This window comes from Neomonachus schauinslandi, chromosome 10 (assembly GCF_002201575.2).
Source record: "Neomonachus schauinslandi chromosome 10, ASM220157v2, whole genome shotgun sequence".
Classification (NCBI taxonomy): Eukaryota; Metazoa; Chordata; class Mammalia; order Carnivora; family Phocidae; genus Neomonachus; species Neomonachus schauinslandi.
In genome coordinates, this window is record NC_058412.1 from 66,332,647 (window position 1) to 66,353,824 (window position 21,178).

Here is a 21,178-nt window from a genome sequence, read left to right on the forward strand (position 1 = left end):
TTTTTTATAACTTTGTATGGATTTGTGCTTGTTTGTTTGTGATAACTTATCTGGAAATGTGAGTTTTTGCATGGTCAGTTATTTTTAGGAGTTTTTTAAGAGAAAGGAGCTAGAGCCACATTCCAGAAGAGTTAGTGTTCCAAAAACCCTCTCTAGGGTTTTTGGTTGTTGAGTTCATTTAGCTATTTTACCAGTCAGTGGGCACAGACGGCAGCTGTGGGGTTTTTGCAATGCAGCTTCCCTTCTATGGAAGCAGAGACGGACTACTATTGCAAATATAGTTTCTTTATGTGATTCCTTGTTAGACCCTGTTCTGACTTTCAGATTTCAACTGGGTCCAGGATGTTCTGTCAACGGCCCAGAACCCTATCCCTCTGCTGGGAATTTATGTTTTGCAACTCAGAGCGAGCCTCTCACCTTTGAGGAGTTTACTTTGCTAGCTCTTTCTGAGATGTGCAGCTGAGACATCGCTCCCTTTCCTCCCTTAAGTACCCAGGATTGACCTCCTTTCTTTAGGAAGTTCTTATACCTATTTTTGGTTTGGAGTTTTAGCTGGATCCCAGTTTTGCTAAAAATTGAGAGTGTGTTTTTATTTCTAATTTTCTTTGCTGATTTTGGATTAATTGCTTTTGGATGCTTTCTAAGAAGAGTAAGGGGAAATGCTTACTTAATGCCCCCATAATAAAATCGGAAGTCCTTATTAACTTTTAAAGTAGAACAAAAATTCTTGATTTCAGTATTTTGCAATAATGTAATATTCTAGTATAGACCTAGATGGGCTCCCTCTCAACCCCACCCCACCCATATAGTGCAATCTCTGTTCTCTTTAGATACCATAGAGCAGTGCCACACAAAATGTTGGTTTGTTGATGTAAGGTGCTTGAGTCAGAATGTAAATCATTGCCCTGTTTCCTTTATTAGAGAAGTCTCATTTTAAGAAAAATGTCAGCGGAACTAAACAGTGTGCTTAGGGACATAATTGATTTACATTCTGGTCAGATCTTACCTTGTTGAGGACTGGGGACAGTTTGCAGATTGACAGCCAGTTTATGAACAATATTGACTATCACTGCCGTATATTATGGATGTGTGGCTGTCAAACTGGATCATTGCATACATAGTTAATGCAGTTGTCTCTTCATTCTTCATAATAATTATTACCATTGGCCAATTAATTGTATATGATCTTCACTAGAACTTAAAAACTGAAATAGAAGTGTTGCTTCTATTTAAATAGGAATCCTTGGGATGAAGGACAGTGTGCTATATACTTTTTCTCTAATAGGGACTCTTCAGTGTAATGATTTATTTCTCTAAGCCATAACATGGAGATCATACTTACAGAGCTGGTTTTCCTATAAGGAGAATACTGTTATATGAATGTTTCAAAAATGTGAAATGGATAATTACAGAAGGTGGTAGAATTCATTGTTATAGCTCTAGAATATATAAATTTAGGGGTATGCTGAGTCAAATGGTGGTCTTGATTCTCTTGCTGAGGAGACATCTGGAAAAATAATATGTAATAAGATGGTGAAATTTCAGGGTTTTGTCTAAGACTTTCTCATGATTGAAAGATGTCTTTTTCTGGATATGGTCTCCAGTGTCTAACTGGTCATTAGAATTCTCTCTTTCTGGGGGTGCCTGGGTGGCTCAGTTTGTTAGGCGTCTAACTCTTGATTTTGACTTGGGTTATGATCTCGGGGTTGTGGGATCAAGCCTCACATCAGGCTCCTCAGTGGGTGTGGAGCCTGTTTGGGATTCTCTCTCTCCCTCTCTCCCTTTTTAAAAAAAAAAAAGAATTCTCTCTCTCTCTCTCTCTTTTTAAAGATTTTATTTATTTATTTGACAGAGAGAGACACAGCGGAAGAGCAGGGGGAGTGGGAGAGGGAGAAGCAGGCCTCCCATGGAGCAGGGAGCCCGATGCGGGGCTCAATCCCAGGACCCTGAGCTGAAGGCAGACGCTTAATGACTAAGCCACCCAGGCGCCCCTAGAATTCTCTTTCTACTAGAAACCATGAGACATGTCAGTGGCAACCTGTAAAATTAGATTAGAGTATTGATCACAACTTTTTTGTTATATTGCTAACATAATGGATTTTGCTCATGAGGCCATGGTTTTTCACATTAGTGTACATCTTTAAGCTTGTTAGTCATTGGGTAGACCTGAGGTACTTGATAAGAAAGAAGTGTAACTTCATTATTATTACGAAGTTACACTTTTTCTAAATTTTTCTAAATATTTAAAAACTTTACTAAATATCAGTACAGTATTCTATTTCAAACTAAACATTCATGGCCAAGACACAATATGGGACTCTATCTAAAGATATAGAGAAAATGGTTTGCAATGATGCCTTTATCCTTGATGGGAAAGTCTTACTTTATAACCATTCTGATTATAAACTTTAATTATGAGATAAATAACCATGGGCAGTCCTACTTAGCCAGTGACATTGTTGAAATAATTCTACATCCTTCCCAGTCATGTTACCAAAGTGAATTACTTCAAGAATGTCACTGATTGTAACTAATGTTTGCTGTCATTGGAGTTAGTATAGTATTTTAATGGTTTTGTTATCTTGGGTATAAAGCCTTGGAAAAACATAAACTCTGAAGTCATATCAAATAAATTAGCCAAAAAAAAAGAGAGAGCGAGAGAAAAGTCCCTTGTCATTGCAGTCTAGTTTCTTTCCTAGTGCCACCAGATGTCAGTGTAACCACAGGACCAGAGAAATTCTGCAGTAGATAAATGACTTATGAATGTTTTAAATGTATAAAAAAAAGTTTTATACATATTAGGTATACAATGAAAATATTATTTTATTGTTGAATTGTATAGAAAAATGAAGTGCATAATGGAGAATAGAGTACATGTAGAACTTAAAAAGCATAGATACAGTTAAAAATTCATATATAAATCAAATATACTAATAGAACACTTAGGTGATCTCTGACATTCTCAGAAATTGCCATCCTGCTGCTATAACAAGAGGAGATGGACAGCCTGTGTTTGAACTGTCCACTTCAGCCTCACTGACTGTGATGTTTCTCAGTAGAATTACTGTCAAAATCGGAGCTTTAAAATGAAAGAGTATATTTCTAGCTTATAGATGTAAAACTCAGCTCACTGTGATTTGCATTTGGTATAGAACTTGTCTACAGTAGTTCCCTAGAATACGTGGTCACATTAGGCATTTTCCCAAAAGAACATTCAGTAAGATAATTACATTTTTAAAAGTTCTTCTTTTAAATATCTATTCTTTAATGAATGTTGCATTATATGATGATCATTATTTACTATTCCTAGTTAGAACTTACTATTCCTAGTTAGATTTATTACTTACATGTATGTATAGGTTTGTCGTATTTGTCCCAAATGAGAATCCTATGTTGAGTTCATGCCTTCAGGAAGTCTTTATCTGGGGCTTTGGACGGCACTTAATATGCTCCATGCCTCAACTAAATTTTGATTTTGGTTAGAAGTTTTATATGGGTCAAAGACTGTTTTCAGTTCCTTGATTTCTTCTTTTTCAAAAATATTTTGTTATTCAGGATGCTTTCCCAGATTACTTCTTTTTCCCTTTAACTTAGGAAATGGAGAAACTGTCTCCCTAGAAATTATTGAAATTGTCATCCTTGTTTTCTTAGACTTTTGCTCTTATAGGCTTCTCCAGCATTATAATATAACCTCTTGCCAGAGGGGCAGTGTCCCTTCCCTCAGAGCTTCTGGTTTTTCTTTTCTACTGTCTCAGCTGCAGTCTTAGAGAGACAATCACAGTACATATCTGTTTGGGTTGAGGGAGGAAAACCCTTCTCCCATCTCTCCGTGTGCCCCAGACATTTTGAGCTCTGCTTTCCAAAGTGGGGTGTTTTATTCATCTTTACTCTTTATCCTTGAGCTCTGGTCTCTGTTGAATGCTGGTATAATACCAGATCATTATGATTCTGCTTTCTTTTTCTCTGTGGGAACCACAGTACTTTTGCAGGTTCTAGAATTACTCATTTCCTTTCTGTCCTGGAACACTTAACTCCAAGCCATTGGAGCCACAACTGGTGGCCTGGTTCCCTGTCCCCATTGCCAGGCATGCATGTATCTCAGACAGATGTGCCTAGTATTCTAGATTAAATTCCAATTCAGTTAAATTCTAAACTCTAGACCAATGCTGTCCCATAGAACTTGGAAATGTACTATATCTACACTGTCCAGTATGATAATCACTAGCTATGTATGGCTCTTGAGCACTTCAAATGTGGCTAGTTTGATTGAGGTACTCAAATTTCAATAAATTAAATCTAATTAATTTAAATATTTAAATATTTAAATTTTATTTTAAATCCAGTATACAGTATTATATTAGTTTTGGTGTACAGTATAGTGATGCAACAGTTCTATACATGACTCAGTGCTCATCTTGATAAGTGTACTCTTAATCCCATTCACCATTTCAACCATTCCCGCACCCACCTTCCCTCTGGTAACCATTAGTTTGTTCTTTATAGTTGAGTTCTTGGTTTGTCTCTCTTTTTTTCTCTTTGTTCATTTGTTTTGTTTCTTAAATTCCACATATGAGTGAAATCATGTGGTATTTGTCTTTCTCTACTGACTTATTTTGCTTAGCATTATACTCTCTAGATTCATCCATGTTGTTGCAAATGGCAGGATTTCATTCTTTTTTAGGGCTGAATAATATCCCATTATATATATGTGTATACCACATCTTTTTTTTTTTTTAAAGATTTTATTTATTTATTTGAGAGAGAATGAGAGAGAGAGAACACATGAGAGGGGATAGGGTCAGAGGACGAAGCAGACTCCCTGCTGAGCAGGGAGCCCGATGCGGGACTCGATCCAGGGACTCCAGGATCATGATCTGAGCCGAAGGCAGTCGCTTAACCAACTGAGCCACCCAGGCGCCCATGTATACCACATCTTTATGCATTCATCTGTCGATGGACATTTAGGTTGCTTCCATAATTTGGCTATTGTAAATAATGCTGTAATAAACACAGGGGCGCATATATCTTTTTGAATTATTGTTTTTGTATTCTTTGGGTAAATACCCAGTAGTAGAGTTACTGAATTATATGGTAATTCTATTTTAAATTTTTTGAGGAACCTCTATACTGTCTTCCACAGTGGCTGCACCAGTTTGCATTCCCACCAACAGTGCACAAGGGTTCCTTTTTCTTCACATCCTCATCAACCTTATTGTTTCTTGTATTTTTGATTTTAACCATTCTGACAGGTGCGAGGTGATATTGTGGTTTTGATTTATAATTTTAATTAATTTAAATGTAAACACCTACTTGTGGCTAGTGGTTCTGTATTGGAGAGTTTGGCTGATCATACATCCTTAACTGAGCAGTAGTGCTCTTCTGTCTTTGAAGCATTTGTCTCCTCTGCCCTAGCATGCAGTACTAGGTGGGTCCCACAGCATGTTGAAAGGGAAGGAGTAGAGAATCACCAGTTTAGCCAGTCAGCTTTGCTTTAGCGAGATGGTAGAAGTTGCAGCAGAATTTTCCTCGTTGTCCTCAATTGATTAGGTGATGATCAGGGTTCTGTCTTCTTTGTTAGGCTTAGTTCCTACTATCAAGGGTTTACCATCTAATTGGGGTTATTAAAATAACAATTCAAGGCACACTTTAGTAAGTGCTGTAAGAGGCACAAAGTATTATGAAGGTGAGGTCAGTCCTAATTACTGTTATTATTCTGCTGTAGATTATCTACTTTCTTGTCCCTTCTCCCTCTCTGTTTCTTTAGGTTTTAAAGAATTTTTAATTAATATGTAAAATATAACTTTAAATTATATTATTAAGTAAGAATGTTCAGTTAAATTTTTATTCTGATATGTTTTTAAAAATTCACATTTATACACATTAAGAATATTTCAGATATGCAAAATGTTTTTGGAATTCCCATTTGAAATTCTCTTAAATTTGTGGCATTCTTAAATATAAAGATAAATGAAATAAGTTGCCATGTACCTAACACTGAACTTCAGTAGTTTTCAACTTAGGGCAAATCTTGTTTCATTTATAGCTCTACTCACTGTCTCCACTTCATTATTTTGAGGGAAAACCCCATTCATCATATAATTTAACACATAAATATTTGTGTATGTATCTGCAAAGGATAAATATGTTTCTTTAAAAAACTATCACAATGCTATTATTGCTCTTAAAGGTAACAGTAATTCATCAGTATCAACAAACATCCAATTGGTGTTAGAATTTCCCTGATTGTCATATATATGATTATGTGTATTTTTCAGATTGTTGAAATCAGGATCCAGTTAAGGTCTCTGAATTGTAATTAGTTTATTTGTCCTTTATTTTATTTTTAGTACAGTGTTTCATCATTTCTACCTCATGTAATGTTTGTTACCTGTTCATTGATTTTAGGACAAAGTCTTGGACGGATGAATAGTTAACAATCTTAAGCATCTTCCAAGAATGCTAATGGTGTTTTAAAAGAATGTTATAGCGCGCCTGGGTGGCTCAGTTGGTTAAGCGTCTGCCTTCGGCTCAGGTCGTGATCCGGGGTCCTGGGATCGAGTCCCGTATTGGAGCATGGAGCCTGCCTCTCTCCCTCTGTCCCTCTTTCTGTTTCTCATGAATAAATAAATAAAAATAAAATAAATCTAAAAGAATGTTATATATTTGCAAGAGTTGACTTAATTTTCCTTGTTCTCCAGACAGCATCTTGTGCACAGATTGTTACTGATGCTCATGTGAGCACATGTTACTTGAAGATTCTGATTGAGAGATATTATGATGTTGGTACATACTGAGTATGATACCACAAGAATAAAAGGGGACTTATAGTTCCATGCTGCTGAAATGTCTGGTCCTAGTTATTTGCACCCATGAAGTAGTTTCTTTCTCTTCCTCCTTCCTTTCTTCCTCTTCTCTTCTTCAAAATATCTTTTTTTTTAAAGATTTTTATTTATTTATTCATGAGAGATAGAGAGAGAGGCAGAGGCAGAGGGAGAAGCAGGCTCCCCGCGGAGCAGGGAGCCCGATGCGGGACTCGATCCCAGGACCCTGGGATCATGACCTGAGCTGAAGGCAGACGCTTAACCGACTGAGCCACCCAGGCGTCCCTCTTCTTCAAAATATCTTATAGGATACTTTTCACGTATATGGCTGTCCTAGTATCACATAGAAATTAGTTTTATTTGATGATATCCACAAATCACTGTTTCTCTGCTCAGAATCACTTCAATTATGGAAATGCTTCTAAATCAAAGGAAGTTGGTATTACCACCTTATTGAGGAAAAGAAATAAATTTTAGTTTAGTGCCTATACTACATACAAATATGTAGGCATGGTTTATTAATAATATTCCTTCAAAACTAAATAATTCTTCAGCCTTGCCATAATGATTAGGTTGCTGAAGTATTTTTTTTTAAAGATTATTTATTTATTTATTTAACAGAGAGAGAGAGAGAATGAGAGCACAAGCAAGGGGAGTGGCAGTCAGAGGGAGAAGCAGGCCCCCCACTCAGCAGGGAGCCCGATGCAGGACCTGATCCCAGGACCCTGGGATCATGACCCGAGCCGAAGGCAGCCGCTTAATGACTGAGCCACCCAGGCGTCCTGATTGCTGAAGTATTTTGCAGTAAAACATGTTAATAGGCTTCTAGGATATGACTGGCAATGACAATAAACACATACACTTAAATTATAAATTCTTTTCCAAATTTAGGTGAATAGAAATTAATTTCCAATCAAGACTTTGCTGGGATTAGATCATGGAAAAGTACAGAAAATCTGTAAACACTGATGAGTGTAAGGGTTTTTTTTGTTGTTGTTGGATTGGGAGGAACCAACAGTCGTTGGTGACTGTTGAGTGTGAAGTCAGTGACTGTATGTAGCCCCAATATGGCCAGGCAGAAAGTATGCAGTTTGTTGTCTTGGAATTTAAGTCTTTAAAGATTTGTCATTGTCAGTAGCTGCAGCCTACTCTTACTGAGACATGAGAAAATGAACAAATGATACTAATTAAACAGTCTAAGGAAACGTCTTTAGAGTCATTGAAAACTTGGACAGGAAATAGGAGGACACGAAAGAGCATACAGGTTCTGTGTTAACAGCTTCTGCCTGCAGGCCCAGTTGTGTTTTTGGAGTAGAGGAAAATCTGGCAAATGAATGGCTGTTTGTACAGGTAGTGACCATGGAAAGAGGATTATGGACTTTGGACTCCTTTTTTTGGGTTGGGAAAATAGTGTGTATGTTTGTAAGGTTGGTTGACAGGATCAATATAGTTGTGGAGAACGAAAGGTAAACATGTTTATTTAAACCAATAAAATTGGTCATAGGTAATTATTCTGGAGAAAATAAATCGGACAGTGAGGCTTACTGGGGCCAGCAGGTGGATTATAAGTGCTGAGGCCTAGAGAATGTTAGGGACTATTGAGGAAAGTGAAACCCAGTGTGAAGGGACAGCCACTGCTTGCTCCGGCCCAGTGTTGCCAGATTGCAAGGTACTTCGAATATGGATATATATATTTTTTTAATGTGAAAATTCCCAATTTCTGAATGTTGCCTCAACTATAAAACAAAACAAATGAACAAAACCAAATAACACTGTGTGGACCAAATAAAATAGAATCTAACTGATAAGCTGTTCAGTTTGTGACCCTCAGTAGAATATATTTATTTGTTGTTTATAGAACTCAAACTAATGGATAGATAAAAACATACTTTTTTTGTCCCCTGAAAGATGACTTCAGAGGTCTGGTTTTTTTTCTGCACACAGCAGATCTCTTTGATCATAATGAGGAAGCAGGACTGTGTTCCAGACATTTGAATCATCTGTCTGCCCCTACAGTGTTGCTTCACTAATTCCGTAGGCTTCTCTATATGCTTCTATACTCTAGGTTGTAACACAGGATCTGAAATCTTATTATAGGGAAATGCTGTAAAAAGAGTGAGTTCTCACAAAGGTATTATATAGGAATTTCTGTCTTATGGTATTTAAATGTAATTTTGAATTGTTCTTTGGGCTGAAATTCTGTTTAAAGGCAGATGTTAAAGTGAGCTTGAAGATTGTGGCCAACAGCAGAAGTATTGTCTTGTGATGAAAAATTTGTAGACTTTGGAATAAGCCAATCTCCAAAATACTACTGTACAAATTTTTGAAATATGATATCTATTTGGAAAAATTGTTAATAGTGAGACAGACTAGTAGATATATGCTGAAAAGGAGGTGTCTGTATTAACAGCATAGATATCACAAATTTCATTTTTTTCTATTTTTTTTATTGTGTAAACAATAGCAGATTTTAAGAAGAAAAAAAATTGTCCCTTATCCTACACATTTGTATCTTCAAGAATTCCCTGCAATTCCTTATGGGTAGGTATTTTATGTAGTTTATACAGAAATTCATGTAGATATTTTATAATTTTAAAGAAGTACTTCACATTTTATATAATGCATCATACATATATCCAATTTACATTTTTTCACTTAATCTGCTGTAAGCATTTTTTTTTACATTTCAATACTGTCTTAACAGTTATAGTTTTAGATATTATTTTAGTCTACTGAAGGTATTATATCATAATATTAGACATTTAGACTTTTTATTACTAGTCACTTCATGTTTGAAAAAAAATAACTGAAATTTTTCCACACAACAAATTTTCATTGAAGGATTAGTAAATAAAAAATAAACATTTTATTACACTTTCATATTAACCTTATTAAATCACTGAAAAGTTGGTAAATCATCACAAGGACACCATTTGCATAACGTATTTGCTAATTTAAGAAATATTACCATGTTTATATGTTTTCCCATATCTGTTTATTTCTTATACTTTATTTTTTTATAAATTTATTCATGTCACTCATCTATAAGAGTCTTCATGTTTTCCTTACTGATTTTTATGAATTCTTTATATTATTAAGCTCGTTTTTATGTTTGGTGAAAATTATTATTTCCCTGAGCACTTGTTTCCTCACTACTTTTTCAATTCTATTGTATATATATCTGTTGAAATCCTTTTATCTTTTACTTTGTGATTGTATCTATGGCATTAAGATTTAGAATGTTTTTTTTTTTTTTTAAAGATTTTATTTATTTATTTGACACAGAGAGACACAGCGAGAGAGGGAATACAAGCAGGGGGAATGGGAGAGGGAGAAGCAGGCTTCCCGCAGAGCAGGGAGCCTGATGTGGGGCTCGATCCCAGGACCCTGGGATCATGACCTGAGCCGAAGGCAGACGCTTAACGACTGAGCCACCCAGGCGCCCTAGAATGTTTTTCTACTAAAATCTGATAAATGTGCAATTCTGGTTTTTTAAATTTTTATTTTTTGATTATTGTGTGGTGAAAAGTTTGGATCTAAATTTATTTTTCCTTTAGAAACTGCTAATCAGTTAATCTAACACGTCTTACCACTCTTAACAAGTTCCATCAGTGTGCACCGCCCCCGCCCCGCACTGTCCCATGGTTCATATTTTAATTAATGCTGATGGGCCAAAGGGTTCTGGTAACTATATTCAAGGTGATGATTTTCCAGTGGAGTAAGCCAGAAAACACTTTGAGAAAAAAAGTGAGAGAAGAGAGGTCAACTAAAAGAAAGACTTTAAAACACAAAAGAGCCTGGACTTCATAGTTTTTTTTTTAAAGATTTTATTTATTTATTTATTTGAGAGAGAGAATGTGAGAGAGAGAGAGAGAGAGAGCATGAGATGGGGGAGGGTCAGAGGGAGAAGCAGACTCCCCGCTGAGCAGGGAGCCCGACACGGGACTCGATCCCGGGACTCCAGGATCATGACCTGAGCCGAAGGCAGTCGCTCAACCAACTGAGCCACCCAGGCGCCCCTGGACTTCATAGTTTTGAAAGTTCTCAGCCTCCACTAAGAGCAAAAGGCTTAAACTAAGAAGACTTACATTAAGATTTACAAGCAAATACCAAATCCAGGGCACCACCAGGGAAACATGGTATCAAAGTGAAGTCTTCTATATGATTGTAAAGTACTTTGTTAAAATCTGTGTGTGATAAAGGTGGTGCCATAGAAGTATTCAGGCAGATGAAAGGTCCTCTAAAGATTTTAGGGTGTGATTTATAGGTACACTCAAATAGTGGGGCTTTAAGAAACTTGGGGTGTTGCTCCTCAGCAGAAGCCCAGGGCAGAGAAGGGCTTATCTCAAAGAGCTTTGTGAGTGTGGTTTTTGTCTATTAAAGAGAACCCTAAGAAGATTCCCAGAAGATCCACGAAGTTTTAAAAGAAATATGTTGATAGAAACACTTGTGACTTGAAAGAGAGATAGGCGGAAAGATAGTACAAAACGTAAAGACACCATCAGTTACAGGAGCCCCTGTATGTGGTAACAGTCACTCCCCGCTCCTTCCCCCTAGCCCCTGGCAACTATGAAACTCCATTGTGTCTATGGAATTGCTTATTCTCGACATTTCCTATAATCACACAATATGTGGCCTTTTATGTCTGGCTTTTTTCATTTAGCATAAAGTTTTTAAGGTTCATGTTGTAGCATATATCAGTACTTTATTCCTTTTTATGGCTGAATAATATTCAGTAGTGTGGTTGTACCACCTTTTGTTTATCCATTCTTCAATTGATGAACATTTGGGTTGTTTCTACTTCTTGACTATTACGAATAATCCTGCCAAAATCATTTGTGTAAAAGTTTTTGTATGGATATATGTTTTCTGGTTTGTTCTGTGGAAATTTCAAGGAGTGGAATAGCTGGATCATGTGATAACCCTATGTTTATGTTTTTGAGGAACTGCTGGACTTATAAAGTGGCTGTACCATTTTACATTCCTACCAGCAATGGATGATGGTTTCAGTTTCTCCATATCCTTGTCAATACTTGTCCATCGTTTTGATTATAGCCATCCTAATGGGTGTGAAGTGGCATCTCATGGTTCTGATTTGCATTTCACTCATGATTAATGATGTTGATCTTTTTATGTGTTTATAAGTTATTGTTTAAATTTTGATTATAGCAGTAAAAGAACTCATTATGTGAATATCTCATTTAATTTATAAGTTCCAAATAAATACTTCTCTAGATTTTATTACTTGAATCTTATTGTTTCCATTTTAACATCAATCATGTGTGGGTTTATCTTTCCTGTGTAATAGCAAAGATCTGATTAGTCAATTTGAGAATCCTGCTTAGTGTTAATCTCAAGTCGTTTTTTCCCCTCTGCTCATTTCTATTCTTTTAGTATTTGTGATGGTGTGTTTAATGTTTGAAGTGACCAGTCAGTATAAATCCTCTTCTGTTTTCTGTCATCTAGCTTATATTTACTGAGTGGCTTTAAAAGTCAGGCACTTTACTAAGTGCTGGGGATATATAGTAGTGAGTGAGGTTTATAATCTGGTGGGGAATTTATAATGAAAAAGTATACATGTGAATTATAATTGCAATCTATTAATAAGTGATAGAGAGGAATGGGACATTATGATATGATAGAAAGTAATAGGGGGACCTGCTTTAGTTGGGCTTGGTCAGTGAAAATTTTTCTTAGTTGTTGCATTCTGAAAGTATGGAATGAACCATTGAAATAAGGCAAAAGGAGTGTGGCTAGAACACAGGAAAGTGAGGGGGGAGAGGCTCACAAGGTGAGTCTGAAGAGAGAGCTGTTTTCCATTGATGCTCCAGCTGAAAATTTTTTCCTTGAATATAAATAAATGAACAAACAAATCAGTCAACCAATTAATTAAAACTTCTGACTATGCCATACAAAATACGGCTTCTTCCTGAGACCTCTTTGGCCTTATTTCCTCTCCCTGACTTACACTTAAGCCATAGGGGCCATCTTGCTGTTGCTCAAACATACCCAGCTCTTGGCTCCCTCATGGCCTTTACACTCCTGTTTCCTGCTTGGACTACTCCTCCTCAATCTCTTTGTGTGACTTACTGCTTTTTATCTTTCATTTCTCTCTTCAGCTAGCTGTCTTTGTTTCAAAGATGACCTCTATCTCCTTTTCTAAAGTAGCACACTCATCCCCAGTCACTGTCTATTATTTTACTCTGTTAATTTCTTTCACAGTATTTTCATGAGAACTTATTTTATTTATCTGTGTTTGTTTATTATCCATCTCTCTGACTAAAAGGGAAGTTCCGTGAAGGCAAATACCTTGTCTCTTGAGTTGACTGCTATATAACCCTTGTGCTTGGTACAGTCCCTGGTACTGTTGAATGGCTGGATTAATTAATTTATTATCACAGAGTCTTGAAGGATATGATGAAATGGTAGATTTTAAGTGCAAGTGGGAGCCCTGAAAAAAAATTAAACTATTAAGCTGTTAAGTTGATTTCAGTGGCTTGTTGTTTGTAGCCCCTTCTATAATAATGGGAATTCTTCCATGGAACTGTCAGGTATGTTCATATAATCATCCTTAATTTACATATAATGTGAAATCATAAGAAGTATAGTGACTTCTTCTAAAGCACTGTGGTTTGCTGATTTTCTGGGATCTGTAAGTCAATGTGGCTTTTCTTTATGTTTTTTAAATCAAATTTTGGAAAATTTCAGCCATTATTTCTTGAAATATATTTTTCTCTGTCCCATTCTTACTCTCTTCTCCTTTGGGACTTTCAGTTACATGTATATTGGACTATCTGAGGTTGACCCACAGGTTCCTGATGCACAGTTAATTTTCCTGCAGTCTTTTTTCCTCTCAGTTCTTTCTTTGTTTTTTTCAAAGTTTTATTTATTTAAGTAATTGCTGTACCCAACGTGAGGCTCAGACTCACCACCCCAAGATCCAGAGTTGCATACTCTTCTGACTAAGCCAGCCAGGCGCCCCGCTCTCTCAGTTCTTTAGATTGGATGATTTATATATATATATTTTTAAAGATTTATTTATTTATTTATTTGACAGAGAGAGACACAGCGAGAGAGGGAACACAAGCAGAGGGGTGGAAGAGGGAGAAGCAGGCCTCCTGCTGAGCAGGGAGCCTGATGCAGGGCTCGATCCCAGGGTCCTGGGATCATGACCTGAGCTGAAGGCAGACGCTTAACGACTGAGCCACCCAGCCGCCCCTGGATGATTTATATTGATGTCTTCAAGTTCACTGACTCTTCTCCTTTCTCTAATCTTCTTTTAAAAGCCCATCCATTTCTTTTTTTCAGTTCTGGAATTTCTTTCTTTTTTTTTTTTCTTAATGATTTCAGTTTTCTGCTGAGATTCTCTGTGTATACCTTTCTATATACCATATATTTTAAAAGTAAAGTCTTTGAACATATTTCCCTTAAATTTTTAAAACATGTTTATACTAGTTGCTTTATTTCATCTGTTAATTCCAACATCTGGGCCATCTTGGGGTCAGTTTCTGGTGACTGCTTTCTGACTTGTATACTGGACATGGTGGATAGTATGTTAGAAAGATTTGAGTTCTGTTATCTTCATATGAGAAATGTTGATATGTTTTTTTTTTTTTTTCTAATAATTCATTTACTGACATATCACCTACAGCTTGTTTAGGTTTGGTCTTATGCTTTGTTAGACTGTATCTGTGGAGAGCTTAAGGTGTTTCCCGAGTGTGTCTAATTTGGCAGGACTCTCACCTCCCAACCTCTGCCCCCTTCCCCATCTTGCAGGGCTTATTTTAGGCTTCATTAGAGCAGATCTAGAGTAGATGTTACTCTCAGATACAGTTTTTACTGCCAGGGCTTGGTCTTTTGGGTATTTTAGCTGGATGCCCAAAGTGTTAATGAGGTATCTTATTGTTTCACCCCTGTGACTGACCAGAACTCCTAGGATTTCCATTGTCCTCAGCACTGTTTGACCTCTAGTTATCTCTGTTCCATTCTTTTTTTTTTCTTTTAAGTTTTTATTTATTTATTTGAGAGAGAGAGTGAGAGAGAGTACAAGCGGGGAAGAGGGAGAAGCAGGCTCCCTGTCAAGCAGGGAGCCTGATGGGGCTCGATCCCAGGACTCTGGGATCATGACCTGAGCCAAAGGCAGACGCTTAACTTGAAGACTGAGCCACCTAGGCTCCCCTTATTCCATTCTTAATCCTTTAGCAGTTCTCCAGTAAGCTTCGTCTTGCCTTTGGCATGTGCAGCCCAGACTCAGGCAAGGATTCTTAGAGAACTTCCACACCAGGACCTCTCTGCACAGATCTCTTTTCTCTGGGGCCTTCCACCACAGATGCCAACTACTTAAACTCTAATCTCTGCTTCCTTAGTGGACTGCTATCCTCTGCTTGGGCTGTTTCCTTTCTTGGAGTACCTTTTCCTCAACCTTACCCTTGCCCTGCTTGGACTTTAGCTCAAAGCACCATAATTAATAAATGTTGCCTGGCAGAGAGCTGAGGTAGTCACGGGGCTTACCTCATGTGTTTCCCTTCTCTCGGGAATCACAATGTTCCGCCTATTTAATGCCAGAAAAAGTTGCCTTACATATTTGTTCACTTGTGCAATAATTGATGGTGGGAAGGCTAGTTTAGTTCTAGTTATGTCGTCCTATCCAGAAGTCTAATTCTGAAGCCTTTTTAGTTTGGAAAGGGGATGTGTTCTTAAAAAGTGAAAATTTTACTTCTTTTTAGACGTTTTTTTTTTTCCCATTCATCCAGACAACGTTTATTTATTTCCTGTCTTCTGTCTGCATTTGGTACAAAGCATACACGCAGAAGGAGGCACAGTTTCTTTCCTCAAGGAGCATACTTTCTTAGTGGATTAAGAGGCCAGTAAACAGGAAGTTCAAGTCTGGTTCTTTTCTCTTTTTTTAAAATAAACTTGTATTGAAGCATAACACATATTCATATCATACAGCACCCTACCTCCTCAATTTGGTAACTTGTTATATAAGGAAAAATAAATTAATCCACCTTTTCCAAAGGAGAGGCTTTTGGTAGTAGATGTAAGCTCTAAGTACACTTTTCTGAACCATTGTTTCTTAATTATTAACCATTAAATTTGCTTTATATTTAAATAATTAGTGAGAGCTATAAAAATGCTGTTTATCTGCTCATGTATTGGTTTCACTGTTTTGCCATTGGGAAATGTTTTCACTAGAGATGCAGATATCATATATCTTAATGTATTTATGATGTTAAAAACAATTTTTCTGTCTCTCTACTATAGTGTATTTAATAATCAAAACAAATTTTTTCGACTTTCATTTTTATAAGGTCAGCCTAACTCATGAAAAACAAACATCTTTACCCTGCTTCAGATATCACTGCTGACAGCCTGATAATCTTCAACTCAGGGTCTGGCTATAGAATGATTTTTGCCAGCAATCACTGATAATGATGTATGAATTTGATATGAAACAGATTTTCTTCCTTTTCTCTTATGACCTCCACCCAAAATTAGATTGATTTTAAATTGATTATAGAAAAAATAGCTTGAAAAGCTGTTGTTTTTTTCTTTGGTAAAATGCCCTTGAACGTTAACTTAGAAATAAGATATGTTAAACTTCTATTACAGCGGTGTTATCTCAACCGTGGTGGTTTCTAAACCACCACATTTCTGAAACCTCCCTGAATAAGAGAATTCTTGACTATAGAACTTCTGACAGTCCTTATGGGGGAACTAAGCTTTGGTATAAATTCAATATACAAAATTAATAGAATATCAGTGACATTTATCTTTGATAATAAGTACATGTATCATTTCTTGTTTTCTACTTCTAAATATTTTATCTTTCCTATTGTTTTATGTATGCTAGCATTTTTCATGTGTGGCCCTTCATTTAAAAGTCTAGTGCCTTTCTAATTTTTGACTGAGAGTTGTTGATTTTCACTTCCTACCTGCAACTATAGTAGAAGGAATAAATATATAAAATAAATAAAATAAAAAATACTTGTTTTTCAAACCTCTTTTCTCATTACCAAGCACATGAAGTCAGACCTTCTTATACACATCTGTCCTCTTTCTAATAGATAACTGATATTTCCCCAAACTTATAATTCCAAAAGTCATCACAGTAACCTCACACCTACATCATTCACAGTGTACCTGATTTGCTAATGGTGTATTTGTGTGTGTATTTACTTCAGTAAGTACTATATACCTTTGTTCTCATGTTCCGTTTTTTTTCATTAACTCCTCCAGAACCAGTGCCACCTTCAATGCACAATTTTGTGGTAGATAACATTCTGGGAAGTTTGGTCCCACTTGTGTGTTGTATCAACTTAGTAACATCATACTTATGTTCTTCCTCACAAAGTAGGATTTACAATCGTTATATTTACCTGACATCAGGCGACACCTATCTTGGGCTCATGTTAAATTAGATACGTAAAAGAAAGTAGAATAATTTGGTGAAATTCGTAAAAAGGGTAAGGGATTTTTAGGTATCTACGGGCATGCGAACTCTTCTTTAAAGGATCTATGTTAGCAGCATCTTGGGAGCTGTTAGTTTCAGTTACTGTAGTTAAGTCATATGCAGTTCTTTAATAATACCCTTTAGGTTACCTGGAGTCTCCTTTTCAAATAAGCAGAGTTTTACCATATTTTCATTGATTGATACAAAAACATCATTTTAACAATGATTGTTGTCTATGATGGCAGAAAATATCTACGATGCAAAACTTGCAGTGTTGCTTTTTTGGGTTGTCAGTGACTATTGTCATTTGTGGTCAGATGGTAATAATAGAAACCTTTCAATCCTTTCGAGACTGTTTCTTCAGCCTGGTGCTGTTTCTTCTGACTTATTCAGACTTGTCTCTCTCCCAATTGCATTTTTAACACCACAGAAACATTGTCTTCATTAGCAGAGGGAATAAATGTTTGCCTCTTGTTTCCATTTCGTCTGTATCTTTTGAATAGGATTGAAAATAATTTTGAACAGATAGGATAGTATATGTTAATAGGTCTGGGCTAAGACAATTGTGATGAATGTTTTGGGATTGCATAGGGAATATGTGTTTTGATTTCTTGATAGGAATGATCAGAGCATTGTGAGTTCCAGGGTGAATAAGTGATGAGAACATCTCCAAAGTGTCCATTCCTGCAAACATGCCTTTGTACTGACAATAATTGTTTTGACTACTGTATTGCAGCTGTTGAAAATGGACAGATAGATGTGTTAAGGCTGTTGCTTCGACATGGAGCAAATGTTAATGGATCCCATTCTATGTGTGGATGGAACGCTTTGCACCAGGCTACTTTTCAGGTAACCTCTGAATTTATTATTTCATTTCCATGTAAATTATGTGTTTTACCCTTTTAAAATGACAGTTCTATACAGTTTTTGCTTCCTACTTGCCTGTGATTTATGATGGTTAGTGCAGTACAGAGAAGGCAGTCTAAATGCTAATGATCATTCTGAATAAGCCAGCTGCTCTGGTAGTTCCAGCAGCTTTGGGCTTCAGGGTTTATCTAAGTTTTTCATATGTTGATAGCAGAGTTAAGAGACCATCAGAATATTTGGGATATGAATTGATAAGGAGCAATGGCTTATTTTATTTATAGCAGTGTGTTTAGAAACTGGTAACTCCTTAGTGCTTGGGCTAGCAAACTAGTTTGCAGGCTTTAAAAGGATTATGATTCTTAGAGATCAGTGTTTCATCTGTTTATGTTTAATGGGCTAGCTAAAGGTATAGAATAATCTGATTGTTTAATACTTCCTTCTCATTGAACAGTACACTTTAAAAAGTTTTCCTTTAGTGAGGTTGAAAAAACCCCAAAATACAACAATAAGAAAAGAGATACCTTCTATTCTCTTTGTTTTCTCCTATTTAAAATGTGAATCTGTGCTTTAGGAAAATGCTGAGATCATAAAATTGCTTCTTAAAAAAGGGGCAAACAAGGAATGCCAGGATGACTTTGGAATCACACCTTTATTTGTGGCTGCTCAGTATGGCAAGCTAGAAAGCTTGAACATACTTATTTCATCAGGTAAGATTAATCCATTAGCCTTTGCACTGTTAAGATCTTGAGTTTTAACTTTGTTATCTTCCTAGGAAGTATAATTCTTGACCAGATATAAATCAGGTTGTGAAATTTATGGTTTTATGTTAGTGGTAAATAAGAGTACATGCAAGTTGATTTATAAGCCTGGTTACTAACTGTCTATTACTAACGTAGTGTGATGCACAGCTACTAATTTATCTGAAGAGGAACATAATGATCTATCACTAAAGCAGTTTTATTGGCAAGTTGAATGACGGGTCTGTTCTTGCTTATGGGGACCTGAGCAGTTCCAACTTTCTAGGGCAAGAGACTATATAAGCTTAATTAATTTATTAGATAGCTATTTTGTATATTAAGCCTTTAAGTTGTATGTTTTGATAAATTGTGTGATTATTTATTTATTTATTTTTAAAAAAGATTTTATTTATTTATTTGAGAGAGAGAATGAGAGAGAGAGCACATGAGAGGGGGGAGAGTCAGAGGGAGAAGCAGACTCCCCGCTGAGCAGGGAGCCCGATGCGGGACTCGATCCCGGGACTCCAGGATCATGACCTGAGCTGAAGGCAGTCCCAACTGAGCCACCCAGGCACCCTTGTGTGATTATTTAAATGGGTTTATTTGAAAGCATGTTTACACTTTATTATGTTAATAGCAACATAAACCTGCTAAAGGTTTCTCTGTGACAATTATTATACATTCAGCATTTCTGGAGAAGATGGTGTTGAGGTGACATTCTTATGCTGTGTGACATTTCTGTGACCAGAAATGCTTGTTATATAAGGGCTTTTAAATTCCTCCAAACACTGTGTATGGACTCACACTACTAACCTGATGAAGCATGGATAGTTAAGAGCCAAAGGGAAATATATCAGATTGCCACCAGGTAAAAAAAAAAAAAATTTTTTTAAATACCTAGGCTTTTTATGTATGTCTATAATACTTAGGTTTTTAATAAATTACCTCCAGGAGGCACCTGGGTGACTCAGTTGGTTAAGCGTCTTGACTTGATCTCAGCTCACGTCTTGATCTCAGGGTCATGAGCCCAAGATAGGTGTTGCAGATGTGGAGCCTACTTAAAAAAAAAAAGTTACCTCCAAGTATACAAAACAAAGTTTATTTAGACAGCAAAGGATATATTTTCTTATTTCTGCTTTCTCCTTACAAACCTTCAAATGCTCAAGTTGAAGTATGTAGCAAAGAAAATACTAAGTGCCAAATTAAGATATCTGTTACAAATATTGAGTCTGTAAATCTTAGAGTTGAGAGGAAATCTCCAAAATCACTTATTTAAACATGTATTTTTTTAGATTGAGAATCCCAGGCCCTGAGTGTTTAAGTGCCTTGCCAAAGGTCTAGAAAATATTTACTGGCAGAATCAGGGCTTCGAAGCAGGTCTTCTCATGTATGACCTCTCTTGCTCTTTTATGTTGTACCTTCCTGAGGCTGTCCTAATTCATCTTATGGCTTCCAGTCCTGTAAGTTCCAGTTATTAGTGTGTAACTAATATTTAGAGTAAAATGGGTTATGGGGCCGCCTGGGTGGCTCAGTCGGTTATGTGTCTGCCTTTGGCTCATGTCATGATCCCAGGGTTCTGGGATTGAGCCCTGCGTCAGGCTCCTTGCTTGGTGGGGAGCCTGCTTCTCCCTCTCCCTCTGCCTGCCGCTCTGCCTACCTGTGCTCTCTCTCTGTCAAATAAATAAAATCTTTAAAAAAAAAGAATAAAATGGATTAAACTGCACCTTAATGACTATTTCCTCATGACTAGTCTCCCAGAATGCTAGGCACCTGTTTTGTTTTGCTTTGTTCTTAAATGCTAGGCACCTGTTTTGTTTTGCTTTGTTCCTTTTTTCCCCTCTCCTCTCTGAAGTTATGAACAGCAAATTGGAAAGGTATGTAGCTATGTTTATAATGTAGCTATATATGTTTCTAACTTATTAAAATGATTTTCCTTTCAGTGAATTATCTTGTCATTTTTCTGATTTCTCTACCTGTAATTTTATGGGGCCTGGTTCCTTATTCTTTTTGATACTTTGAAATTATCAATCAAAATGAAATACTGCTTAAAAAGGAAAGTTAAGTAGATTTCTTTTCTTGACTTAGTCTTTTCTCAGTGATTAGTGTTCCCTTCTTTCTGAGGCTGACTGTAGATGAAGCATCCTTGTATAAGTCAAGAACATTCTACTTGCCTGGATGTGTTTAGTGTCCAGTTGGAGTTTCTGAAGTTCCATGCACCCTTACTATTAACTTACTATTTGTGTTTTGCTTAGTTTTTGCCTAAGTCGGGGCTATGGTTTATTCCAGGTGCATTTATGGAA

The 21,178-nt window shown here is 36.5% G+C and overlaps 1 protein-coding gene across 1 annotated transcript in view; it reads left to right on the plus strand.

Annotated features, from left to right (window-relative positions):
* The window catches only part of ASB3 (ankyrin repeat and SOCS box containing 3), a 79,660-nt gene that overhangs the window by 18,386 nt on the left and 40,096 nt on the right, over window positions 1–21,178 (plus strand). Inside the window, exons 3-4 of the mRNA XM_021701281.2 lie at window positions 18,011–18,123; window positions 18,713–18,848. Coding sequence (XP_021556956.1) covers window positions 18,011–18,123; window positions 18,713–18,848 — 249 coding nt within the window. The remainder of the gene's footprint in view (window positions 1–18,010; window positions 18,124–18,712; window positions 18,849–21,178) is intronic.